Below are 13,372 nucleotides of genomic sequence, written 5' to 3'. Positions count from 1 at the left end.
CATTACAAAAATGCCAATAAAAGACTCAATACGCATGATATGAATAAAAAGTTTGGTATTTTTGTAAACAGAAAATGTTAACGAAGATACTTTGAGTTAAAACTCAAATTGTAAAATTTTGACCTTAAGGGCCCTTTTCTCATGACGCCAGTCAAATCATTTGCTGTTATTTTTCTGTTAAAATGCATGCAAGAACTCTTGATTTACAGACCATAAGCGAATTCATGTTCAGTCATTCAATTTGACGTAAACGAGTCATTTCGCCATATATGTACTCGGGTAAAATAAAGCCCCTACAGTATTTGCCGATCAGTTGATATTCGTCTCATTATGAATAACATCACACAGTGCTAATACTACACAAGAAAAAAAAAAATGGACACCTTTAACAATTTTGTGAGGCACAGGTTTCTACAGCCCACTTTTTCTTTCAACATGGAAGCTTCCAAAGAATCTAATGGTAATCGCCTGCGTGCAATAAGTGTTGTAATTTACTTTCTGTGTGCAATAAGTGTTGCAATTTATTTTCTGTGTGCAATAAGTGTTGTAATTTATTTTTGAAGTGAAGCAACATCTTGCAGTTGGCTACTGCAATCACACTGCAACACAGAATATAATGATACCCATCTATGTACACGATACTTTTGTGTTTACTTTATCAATATTACTCGTATTGAATTCATACAGTGTGTGACCTTGAATCAATATACATCAATACTATCAATCTGTACAACCACTTGAAAATGCATTGCAGCTAACACCATGCACACCTTCTACTGTACTAACAGAACACATGGTACAAATTGCGGATAAACCAACCACTGCCAACTATCTGATGTATGTATTATGTCATTTACTCACATGTTAGTCAATTCCAACCTCCAACAATTCAGCACTAAAACGTGTAACATATTGTGCGTATTTCATCAAGAAAATATGAAAACTGTTGCTTTCAAACTTAAAATTAGCATTTTACGCCAACAGCAGTATACATATATTCCCCAAGGCAGTGCTATAATACATGCATTGCATTATCAATATTTATATGTTCAATGCTCAAGCGGTCCTTCGGATGAGACCGAAAAAAAACGAGGTCCCGTCTCACAGCAGGTGTGACACAGTAAAGATCCCTCCCTGCTCAAAGGGCGTAAGCACCGAGCACAGGCCTAAATTTTGCAGCCCTTCACCGGCAGTGGTGACGTCTCCATATGAGTGTGAACTATTCTTGAGAGGGGCGTAAAACAATATTTAATCAACCAACTCAATGCTCAAAACTATTTCAAACAAGTTTTTCTTGAAGCAAGTTTTATCAAAGTGTTAAAAAAATCTACCTTTGACAAAGCTGTACATCCCCTTGTGATAAAACATAATTCAAAGACAATTAACCTCATCGAGGAGTGTTACATTAAATTACTGACTCTAAACTTGACCTATGACCTTTGACCCTAAATTGTTGGGATTTTGCCTCCATAGCAAATGAGTATGTGACCAAAATCAAGAAATATACTCTTTACATCCCCAGGTATACACAATATTATTACATTCAATCAATGACTATGACCTTGGCATATGACCTTTTATCAACCCCTAAAATCAAAAGCGATCTTTTCTCTCCTTGTACATAGGAAAAGGAAGATCCAATCAATGAGCCCATATGTTTGTACTTTCATTCACATTGTGGCTTTGATCTATGACCTATTGACCTCGAATAGAATAACTTCACTGATTTTTTCTCTCTATCACTTTCTGTCATTTCTATCACATACGAGATCAATATCTGAAATCTGAGTCACAGTTGCATGAAGTGGGCTAGGGTGCTCAATTCCCAACAGTAAGGTCCCGGGTTCAATTCTCGATCCTGACATCAAACCTAAAACATTCAACATAGGTAGATTAACTGTTCCTTCACAAAGTGCCCAGCATTAGAAGTGAAAAATGCGGGTCGTTCAGATACGACCTCAAAAACAGAGGTCCTGTGTGATAGAGATCAAACCTTCACTGCTACCTGGAGAGGCCATATCAATGAGTCAAAATTTGTGACACTTCACCTGAAGCTCAAGACTCCCCTATACAAGTGAAAAATCCTCATATACAGTGAAACTTCTCCAAACCGGCCCCTCAGAATACCGGTTCTCCCTGAATATCGGCCGATTTTCAAAGTCCCGGCAGAAATCTTAACATTTCCTTACAAAGAAAGTCTTACAAAACCGGCCACCCTTGAAAACCGGACATCGGCCACTTTTTAAAGTACATTTGTTAACAAACATGTGTAATTTACCCTTAACATACTGGCCACTTTTTGAAGACAAGAACATCTTGGCCAAAGGTTAATTAAGATCGTCCAGGTGTGCAAATTGACTGACAGACTGGCCAGGTATGAAATTATCCATTGGAGGTGTGAAAATCACTAGTGGCCTAGTCAATCTCTATTGTTTACCTGTGCTGTCAAGCGTGTTAATTGACACTTAGCTAATCCAAGAGACCCTTCCAAATTCTGTACAAAATGTAACAAACAGTTAGGAAATTATTGAATGAATACGCCATATTGTTTCCCCATACTTTCGTATGGATATAAGCGGTAGTTAACAAAGAACAAACTCATGACTGTTAATGATAATTATTAAAAGATAGATTAATTTTCTTGGTTTCCATAGACTTAAAATTCCAAAGAAATATTCAAATTACAATTTCATATTTACTACTGTACTTTTTAAAAACGTCTAAACAAAATTGTTAATGACATAAGCGATGAATGTAAACAGAGTTTTTATAGGTAAGAGGGATTCCAATAAGAGGGATTCCAATAATAGGCCTCTATGTTTTCTTTATGTATCCTGTTATAGATTTTCAGTTTAAAATTAGATGATTTCAGCGAGAATATTTCTTGTAATTCATAATTATCTTTAGGTACAAGCGGACTAATTTTATCTCCACCGATAATTGATCATAGATCACCAGATCAAAGTGAACAGTACCTACTTTGTGAATATTGAGATAAAATGTCTATAATTGCTAAATTCTCGGTATACCGGCCATCCCTCTAAACCGACCATTTTTTCTGGTCCGAGAGCCGGCCGGTTTAGAGAAGTTTCACTGTATAAGGAATGTTAGACAATCTTAAAATACTAAAAACCAACATCTGAATTAGTTCTTTTTAGATTAAAGTCCACATCATTTTTTGTTGCAAGGGGAAAATTGAAATAGAAAACATTAAGTTGTCCAATTAATATGTTCAGTGCAGGTAAAAAGCCAGCAGGAAAAGCCTTAGAGGGAATAAACACAGCTTCATACCGACGTAAATTTCAATTATTAATGACCGTAATACTTACCGGTATCTTGTCCTTGTGTTCACTCATGGTTGCTTCTCCATCACACACACATAAACCGGTCCTATATTCTTAAATAAGTAATTTTTAAATCCTTTCCTATGCAGACCCTATCAAGTGTTTCAATCTTATGTACAAGATATCATCAAGGAAAACAACACAACACACGCCAATCCATACAGCACATGCTCCTTGTTTGCACATTTGTCAATTACGGAGCCCATATCAAAAAGAAATCATTAATCCACCCACAAAAAATCTTTGATCAGTTGTAATCATTTGTGTAATTATGCATTTCCACTTTCCAGAAGAAAACATGTTGCATACATCTATAATTTTTCTCCCGTGCACATGCATTTCCAAGCATGTTTGTCGATTAGGTGAGTTACTAGGTACACTATTGAAATCTCTGCAGAGAGGATATGCAAGGCAATATCCATTGCGTTCCCAAAGCTAACATAACAATATCTAAATAAACGATATACAGCCCATCTTCACAGTCAGAGACATGTACTTTACCAATGGCTCCCTGCATCTCAACTGCGGCAGAATTTTAAGACATTCACTTTTGGCCATTGTTCTTCCACACGCATTATTTTAAATCAGTTTAGAAAAGAACGAGAAATCTCAGGTGATGTATATACACAACCAAACAAATTTTATCCCCATGTTTTCGAAGTGTTACGTAAAACCAACACATAGGTTGTTTTTTTTAAGTGATCATATGAATGGAAAGTAAAGCAAAGCCACTGAGCCTTTTTATCAATGGCAGAAGATTCGCATCGTATTTTAGGGGATCTTATTTCAAAGTGTTCACCAACTTGTAGTCTCTGCTGACGGATGCTTCAACGAGTTCCTGCATTAAAAGAGATCTTCAAGACAGGCAAAAAAAAAAAGTCTCACTGCAAATTCAATCATTTTCCGTGGAGCTGTACCTGGCATGCGGCCACGAGTTGTGATGGACCTTTTTCAACAGCTGTCTTTTCAAATAATAATCATCATTCAAGACATCTACACTTTTCTTTTCTCTTTATCCCTCTTATTACAGGAAATCCACAGATTTTAATCCTTCATTTTGCTGTTTGAAAAAAATTTACTCAAAAGAGAGCTGCACGATTCTACCTGTCTGGTTACAAAGACGTTAGACGAGTCCATCGTGTCTTTTTGAAGATTACAGCATGTCTGTGTAACATACGATGCAGCATTTAGAACTTAGTACATTATATAGTAAGCAGGAAGGGATACGTTTTACAGATAAAACCATTCCCCCACAAACACACAGCAGATTAGCTACCCCTAGTTTATGTCTCCTGCCTACTTTAATTGTCAAAGATGAAAGAGCTCCGTGCAGTTAGCACCTGATAAGCAAAAAACCAGCAATTGATTGAAATTAAATTTACTTTTATCAAGTTGATGAAAACCGGGCGCAGCTACCCCAGTTTGCTGCGTGGCAACTTTATATAGTGTATTTGTTCAACAGTTTAGATGGTGCTGTAAAATCATTCTGATTATATACTGCATGATGCTGTAAAATTGTTCCAATTATACGGAATGGTATCACTGTAAAATCGCTTTGATTATATTCAATGGTGCTGCAACATCTTCCGGATCATAATGGTAAATGCATTTGTATCTGCATCTGTTATTCCCATGTAATATAATGGACCAAAATATAAGAATTCATTTTCAAACTTTCACCATATTTACCTATTTATAGATAATCAAACTTCCTACAATGTGTGGATGTTTTCTGGAACAAAAACAATATTTTTGACAATTTATAGACTTTAAAATGAAGTTTCTGCACACTGGAGAAATTCCTTCTAATTTTCCTATTTTCACTTTTTCTGAGCTGGATAATTTACAGTCGATGCCACTCTCAGGGGTTCCAATGTTTCCAACAGTTGCTGCAACTTTTAATGCACCAAAAAATATGAGACAAAAGGCTGCTATAAACAAATTAAAACTCTTATATTTTTTCCCTCTCTGACTGGAAGCAATTATTTCATCTGGAAGTTTTCTTTTGAAATCTTGTTGCACAGAAAATGTCTACACGATTGGCTGCATCTGGATCAGTGCTATCAATATATCTGATAATGATGCCCAACGATCTCCTATCAAGAATGAAATATAAAATCCATCATTACACTCCCTTTTGTTAGATTTAATCGTCAGAATCAACTGTATGAAATCCATTAGTAATTATCACCTCTTAGTGAAAAGCTTTTCATCTGTTTTACAAATCATTTGTGGTGTTAACACAGGGTTCCGAATGACAAAAAATTCCGGATAATATAAAGTTAGGTTTTTTGAACTTGCAATCAAAAACTGAAATCAATATTTGGGAATCACTAGATCAGATTTTTCATCTAAGCCATGCAATCATACAAGCTGAACTTTTAAAACTTTCAACCACAATGTTCAAAAGTGACAGATCTAGGCCTGATATTTATCATCTAACACTGATACACATCATTTTTAAACACCAATTACGATAAACACATACAGCTGCTCACGTAATAAAATCCCTTAAAGCCCTTTTGGTTTTCCCTTAGATTACAATGTAGATCCTTCACAAGAGGCTCAGTGCCTGTCACAGTGTCGAAAAAACTAGAAACGATTACAGAAATTGCAACAGTCTAGACCAGTATACTAATGGCACATTGGATGGTGGGAGATAGTGAATTTGTTTCTTGAGAGCAATTAATGTAATTTAATTGCAAGACTCTGTTAAAGAATCTCAGTAAAAATGACTATGTTAAAGAATCTCAGTACAAATGACAGATGTACAACATCATTATATACATCATATATACAGTGAAACTTCTCTAAACCGGCCGGCTCTCGGACCGGAAAAAACGGTTTTAAGGGATGGCCGGTATACCGAGAATTTAGCAATTATAGACGTTTTATCTCAATATTCACAAAGTAGGTACTGTTCAATTTGATTTGGTGATCTATGATCAATTATCAGTGGAGATTAAATTAGTCCGCTTGTACCTAATGGTAATTATGAATTACAAGAAATATTCTCACTGAAATCATCAAATTTTAAACTGAAAATCTATAACAGGATACATAAAGAAAACACAGAGACCTATTATTGGAATTCCTCTTACCTATAAATATTCTGTTTACATTTATCGCTTATGTCATTAACAATTTTGTTTTGACGTTTTTAAAAAAGTACAGTAGTAAATATGAAATTGTAATTTTAATATTTCTTTGGAATTTTAAGCCTATGGAGACCAAGAAAATTAATCTATCTTTTAATAATTATCATTAACAGTCATGGGTTTGTTCTTTATTAACTACCGCTTATATCCATACGGTAATGTTGTGTAACAATATGGCGTCTGATACTGTATTCATTCAATATGTTCCTAACTGTTTTTTACATTTTGTACAGAATTTGGAAGGGTCTCTTGGATTAGCTAAGTGTCAATTAACACCCTTGACAGCACAGGTAAAAAATGGAAATTAAAGAGGCCACTAGTGTTTTTCACACCTTTGGTAGATAATTTCTCACCTGGCAGGTTGGTCAGTCAATTTGCACACCTGGACAATCTTGATCAACCTATGGCCAAAATGTTATTGTCTTCAAAAAGTGGATGGTATGTTAAGGGTAAATTACACATGTTTGTTAACAAATGTACTTTAAAAAGTGGCCGATGTCCGGTTTTCAGGGGTGGCCGGTTTTGTAAGACTTTCTTTGTAAGGAAATGTTAAGATTTCTGCCGGGACTTTGAAAATCGGCCGATATTCAGGGAGAACCGGTTTTCTGAGGGGCCGGTTTGGAGAAGTTTCACTGTACTCCCAAGTTTGAATCAAATCTGTTCATTGTTTTTCAATAAATGCTCTTGACAATGACAACACTCCCTTAAAATGGTGAAAAATATCCATAATTTCTTTGAATGTTAAAAAATCTCAATCAAAATGGCAGGTGAACAGTCTCCAGCACAACTTCATTATTTTCATAAGATTACACAAAGTTTTAATCAAATCAGTTCCTTTGTGTTAAAGACATACTTACTAGACAAATTATGCCTATGAAACAAATTAACAGAAAAGTGATTCAGTATACCCTCCCTGAACTTCATTGGGGGGGGGGGGGGGGGGTTAAGTATGGATGTTATGTAAAGAATCTTTTATATAAATAAGTTATGGATTTTGGGGATAAATCATTTTTGAGATTAGGTGTTCTTTATAACTTTCACATTTTCTTAATTATCTCCCTTTGGAAGGGGGAATTGACACTTGATATAAAACAAATCTGAATCCCCTATAAAACCCAGGGATACTTTTTGACAAGTTTGGTTGAAATTGACATGGTCAGAAATGTGAAAAGCTCACAGACGACAGCAAGACACACACACTTTGATAAGTTAAAAGTTCACTTTTAACAGTTCTCAGTTCAAGTGAGCAAAACTGATGGATCGATTCTCTTACCTACGGACTGTCTTAGATGTTTGCATCAGTGGGGTATAAAAACGAGAAGCAACAGGTTATTTGTATGTAGAAATTAACCCACAATTTGTACAATCAGGATTGTGTATTATGTAGAAAACTCACGGTTTGATTCTTAATATATTCTCTATAATATAAACAACCTGGACACTATTACTTATATCTTGTTTCTTTTCAATTAATCAACCTGCAGGTTAATGACTGACCAATTAATTACACAGAACGAGGCAGCCACAAAAAAAAAAAGAGAGGAGCGGATCGAGGAGCTGATCTTAATCAGATTGACACAGAACATTATTCTGTTGTGTTGTAGTTCAATTTTAGTAATAAAAGATGCAGAAATGCATTTCAGTGGCCGAATTAGGTGGCTTTGACCTCTTGACCCCTGAGAGTGTATCCATATGGAGTTACATTTTGTCATACAGGGGAAGACATTAACATTACAAATGTAATGCTTGACATTTAAACAACATTGACAGTTAACACAAAACTGTTGACAGTGATCACATGGGTATATCCGGTCTACTGACATTGTATTAACTTAGTAAAATGTCAAATTAAGTCATTACATTGTTCAAATTAATTAATCACATAATCCATGACTAAATCAAGTGTGATACAAATCAATGCTCCCTATGGACTATCCCGCAGCACTGGTGCAATTTGTAAAATTCTCTGTTGAGTTTATCACCAAAAGGTAAAAAATAGCGTATAATTTACACTAGAAGCATGTTCTACTATTTAGCTATGTGATATGGAAGACATGTTTGAAATTACAAGCATAACTTGTCAAACACTCCCCCTAGGTATCGAGGAAACAGCCTCTGTTTGATCTCCTCTTACATTTTATAACCTGCTTCTACTGAAAATAGCAACTTGTTCTATCAATGAAAAAAGGGGGGAAAAGATAAAACCAAGCTCCCTCAAATCAAATAATGAAGTTTGTGCATCTGCCAACATTTTCAAGTTGGCACTTGAAATTGCTGATCAATTTGTGTGGAAAATGCTCTGTAAAATTGCATACAGATGCAAGAATTCCCCTACTGTTGAAAAACAGTAGTTTCTCTCAAAGTAACAAAAACGGCTTGTTGAAAGAGTTCTCTTCCGGTTACTGTTCTATTTGCTCGAAAGTTTTCATTTCTACTGACCCTCAAAATATTCCCTATATTGAATACTGGTGAGCTTTTCAATTTGGATGAAAAGTATTTAAAGCAAAAAAATTCTTTTAATGTTGGAAACCAGACCAAACTTTTTTTCAGTATGATAAACTATTACATAAAATAATAATTTCTGACAAATTTGACAAATTATTTATTGATGTTAATAAAGTACAGGTCTATTTGATGCAAAGAGAAATCGTTGATTTTTGGATTCATATTGATGAAAAATTAACCATGATATCAGATTAGCTGGATTTGTGCATGTGTGCAGGAAAAGTTTCATTAAAAACATCAGACTGAGAGATCTGTCATGTAAGTGGTCTGATTGTCAACAGTTAGACACAAAATTTAACTCCCCTTTCACACAATTCAATCGCAAACAGTGGTTGTCAATAAAGTCCCCCCCCCCCTTACTCCCTTCCCTGTCTGAGAGTCCTTTTCTTTCTTTCAACGCTGAACATGTTAATTATTTACATAATGTCAATCACTTTTTAATCACCGAAAACTTTTCAAGTCAGTGACCTGGTCTTTCACTAGAAAATAAGGTTCTTGTGATTAATCATGAAAAGACTTATACTATTTCTCAAAATGAAAGCTCACAAAGATAAATTTGACAGGGTAAAGAGTTGCAAGATGTAAGCGATTTACAGAATGCGATTTATTAATCCCTAGTTACGAGGCAGTGGGAATACTGTATAACTTTTCTGTTCAGTCTTACTTTCCAAAGACGTATACGTATACAATTCAGGCCACATCTCTTCAAAATAAAAAGAAGCTGATCAAAACCCATTAGGGTAAAATGATTCTGTCAACACCTCTGTCTGGGCTATTCTCTTCCTGATTTTACCTGGTGTTGGCTAATGTCTGCAACACAGCAGCAACCCATTGATGGAGCTTTTCACACCCTGTGTCTACTCCTACATGACGTCTGCCACTCATAATGGCCATTATCAACAGCAAAACCCACACTTAATGGACATTTCCTTCAGGTGTTTTTATATATTTTTTTATAGACAGGCCTCTATTAACCCAGTATAAACAGAGATGGTCAGAAGACCTGATAGAGTTACAACAGAACTGTTAGTGTTTCTTAACATTCATCACAGGGAACCGATGTACACTGATGTACGCAATATATATCTTAAACATTAGGGTATTGAATTTTCAGTTTTCTCACATATTGATCCCTGATAAAGATCCCCCCCCCCCCCCCTGGACAATGGTAGATGACTGCAATTATTGTAACCTACTAAGATCATCATAATTAAAGCTGATGTTAATTGTGTGTGTTGTCCAGAGAGCACTATACCCAGGTAACCTACTGAGATCATAAGGCTGACGTTAATAGAGAGCGCTATACCCAGGTAACCTACTCAGATCATCATAAGGCTGATGTTAATAGAGAGCACTATACCCAGGTAACCTACTCAGATCATCATAAGGCTGATGTTAATAGAGAGCGCTATACCCAGGTAACCTACTCAGATCATCATAAGGCTGATGTTAATAGAGAGCACTATACCCAGGTAACCTACTCAGATCATCATAAGGCTGCATGATGTTAATAGAGAGCGCTATACCCAGGTAACCTACTCAGATCATCATAAGGCTGATGTTAATAGAGAGCACTATACCCAGGTAACCTACTCAGATCATCATAAGGCTGCATGATGTTAATAGAGAGCGCTATACCCAGGTAACCTACTCAGATCATCATAAGGCTGATGTTAATAGAGAGCACTATACTCAGATCATCATAAGGCTGATGTTAATAGAGAGTGCTATACTCAGATCATCATAAGGCTGATGTTAATTGTGTGTGCTGTCCAGAGAGAACCTCCAGGAAATGTTCTTGGGTCTGTTTCTTGTCGACCCCGAGACTTTCTCTATGAAAGCAACCATACCACTTTTACATTTTTATTTCAAAGTCAAAAAGGAGACATGGCAAGTTTCATCCCCTAATCAATTCTACAACTCTGAGCTACATGTTTCCTACAATTATCACATCCAGTTTACAAGCCAGAGAGGGTAGCACATGGTTTGTGTTCACCTCTCATTAAAAGTCTGTAAGACAGAATTGTGTCATTTCACAGATCCCTCACAACATCGCTGTTTGGATAACGAGGTTCCACTACGATCTTCTTGGCAATATAAGGTGTTTTCAGGTATGCAATTTGCAAAGAAGATGAAACATTTCATCGTAAACCCTCAAAAAGTTATCTCACCCAGTCTCTTTAAGCATCTAGAACAGATGTCTAGAGCTCAAAAAAATGCATTTCATTAATTAATATAGAGTTGGTGATTTCATTCTCCATTCTTACTCAGTTTTTTACCAACTTTTACCCAAGCATTCAACTGAGGTACTTATATATCATAATGCACAGTTAACCTTTGAATTATTTTTTTCCCCCACAGTATTCCTGGAAAGTGAGGCACTATGCCAACAGTAGCAACAAAGAAATGCTTTAAGATCAAGGTCACAAGGTAGAAAACTTTGGAACCAAAAGAAAGGACTTGTCAAGAAGAAATACACAATAATGTGAAAGCATTATCATTCACCATTCCAAACTCATGGGCTAACTTAAATAATTAAGGAGATATTGCCTAGGTTTACTTTTTGTAAAAGTAGGTCAAACTCCAAGGTCAACCACTTTAATACCAAAAGGTCATATCACAAGGAATACACAAATGAACAACAGTACTGCCAATGGAAAAGCTAATATAGGGTGTTTTTCTTACACCATGATTTGTAGAACTTGGCTTCAAGTATCAGAAATCATCAGGGTGTGAAATACTTTCTTTGCATAAAAAAAAAAGGACAAATTATATACTCTCTATGTAATATTTTCACTTGGCATGTGTACCAAGTTAAATGATCCTTGCCCCAATGAATCAGTCTGCATCCTGCTAGTACGACCTTAACCTTAAGAAACAATAGACACCCTTCACTTGGCATGAAGTGTATGTGTACAAAGTTTGACGGCCCTAACAGTTCGGTTTGGATACTGCCTACAAGCTTTTCCTACTAAGTGATACTGTAACCTTGACCTTTGACCTTCAAAATAGGCATCTTCCTCTCATCATTGTGATTGAATGTACCAAGTTGCAATATCCTGGAGCTTACAGTGCGGTTTGTATCCTGCCTACAAGGTTTTCCTATTAAGTAATACTATGACCTTGACCTTTGACTTTAAAAAACAATAGGCGTCTTCCTCTCATCATGGTGATCAAATGTACCCAGTTGCAATATTCTGGACCTTACGGTTAGGTTTCTGTCCTGTCTAAAAGGTTTTCCAACTAAGTTCTACTATGACCTTGACCTTTGACTTCTGACCTTGAAAAACAATGGGCATCTTCCTCTCATTATGGTGATCAAATATATACCAATTTGTAATATCCTGGAGGTTACGGTTCGGTTTGTATCCTAGCTGCCCAAAAGGGTTTCCTACCAAGTTTTCCTACTAAGTGATACTACAACTTTGACCTTGAAAAACAATAGGTATCTTCCTTTCATCATGGTGATCAAATGTACCAAGTTGTAAAATCCTAGAGCTTAATATAGTTCAGTCTGTATCCTACCCACAAGGTCCAGACAGACAGACGGACGGATGGACAAAGCCATACCATATGTCCCGTCTTTGACGGGCGTATAAAAATGAGAGGCCTATCAATCGCAATTCAAAAGTAATGAGCAGGTTGTTTTGTACAGACAAACAATTTAAACATGACAAAAACAATGTATCCCCCCTTCCATACTTGATATGAGGCATTAAAAAAGAAAATAATCATACAAGATGATTTGAAATTGAAAAATAATATCGTAATCATATTTACATGGTCTAACTGATGCTGAGAATTTCAAAAAATGCAGTCACAGGAATTATTGAAAAGCAGATAAAATAACAAGAGTCATCTAAACTGTACCTTAAACTCTTTTGAAATTTTTTATTGCTCCACAAATAGCTCCTCGTATTTTCCTTAGAGTGCAGAATGCACTTCTAAAGATCACCCAAACTATGCTTTTTTCATGCCCCATAACAAAAGAGGACATTAAATTGCTGACATTATCAGGTATTACTGATGCTACATTTAGCCTCAGTTACTGCAAATCATCTGTATCAAAGAAAAGTCTACAAAAACTCAGATTCCAGTAGACTTAACACACCGAGACAACCTGCAATCCGATGCCACCAGCCATTATTAGGAGTCATCTGCTACATGGTATATTGACAGGATTATTTAATTCTGCACCACTTGCCTACATAGTGAACTCTATATATCTCTCAGCAACAGAAACACAAATCCTCAACACCTATGCTGGAGTTGTCCTCCTTGATGCAAATCACTAGCTACTCTGTTTTTCAAATTCTCCAAGACCTCACTGCATGGTTTCTAATCGGTGGTGGATTTCATTCGTGG

The 13,372-nt window shown here is 36.0% G+C and overlaps 1 protein-coding gene across 4 annotated transcripts in view; it reads right to left on the bottom strand.

Moving 5' to 3' along the window:
- LOC125673788 (neuron navigator 3-like) overlaps window positions 1-13,372 on the bottom strand; it is a 125,379-nt gene that overhangs the window by 94,761 nt on the left and 17,246 nt on the right. Inside the window, exon 1 of one of the 4 annotated variants that reach the window (XM_048910594.2) lies at window positions 3,330-3,521. The exons of the other annotated variants lie outside the window; for them this stretch is intronic. Coding sequence (XP_048766551.1) covers window positions 3,330-3,356 — 27 coding nt within the window. The 5' untranslated portion in view covers window positions 3,357-3,521. Of the gene's footprint in view, window positions 1-3,329; window positions 3,522-13,372 lie in introns of those variants that run through there. 4 annotated transcript variants of the gene reach the window in all.

The sequence above is a fragment of the Ostrea edulis genome, chromosome 3 (assembly GCF_947568905.1).
Source record: "Ostrea edulis chromosome 3, xbOstEdul1.1, whole genome shotgun sequence".
Classification (NCBI taxonomy): Eukaryota; Metazoa; Mollusca; class Bivalvia; order Ostreida; family Ostreidae; genus Ostrea; species Ostrea edulis.
The sequence above is the reverse complement of the archived record's forward strand: the minus strand, read 5'-3'. Positions and strand labels throughout refer to the sequence as shown.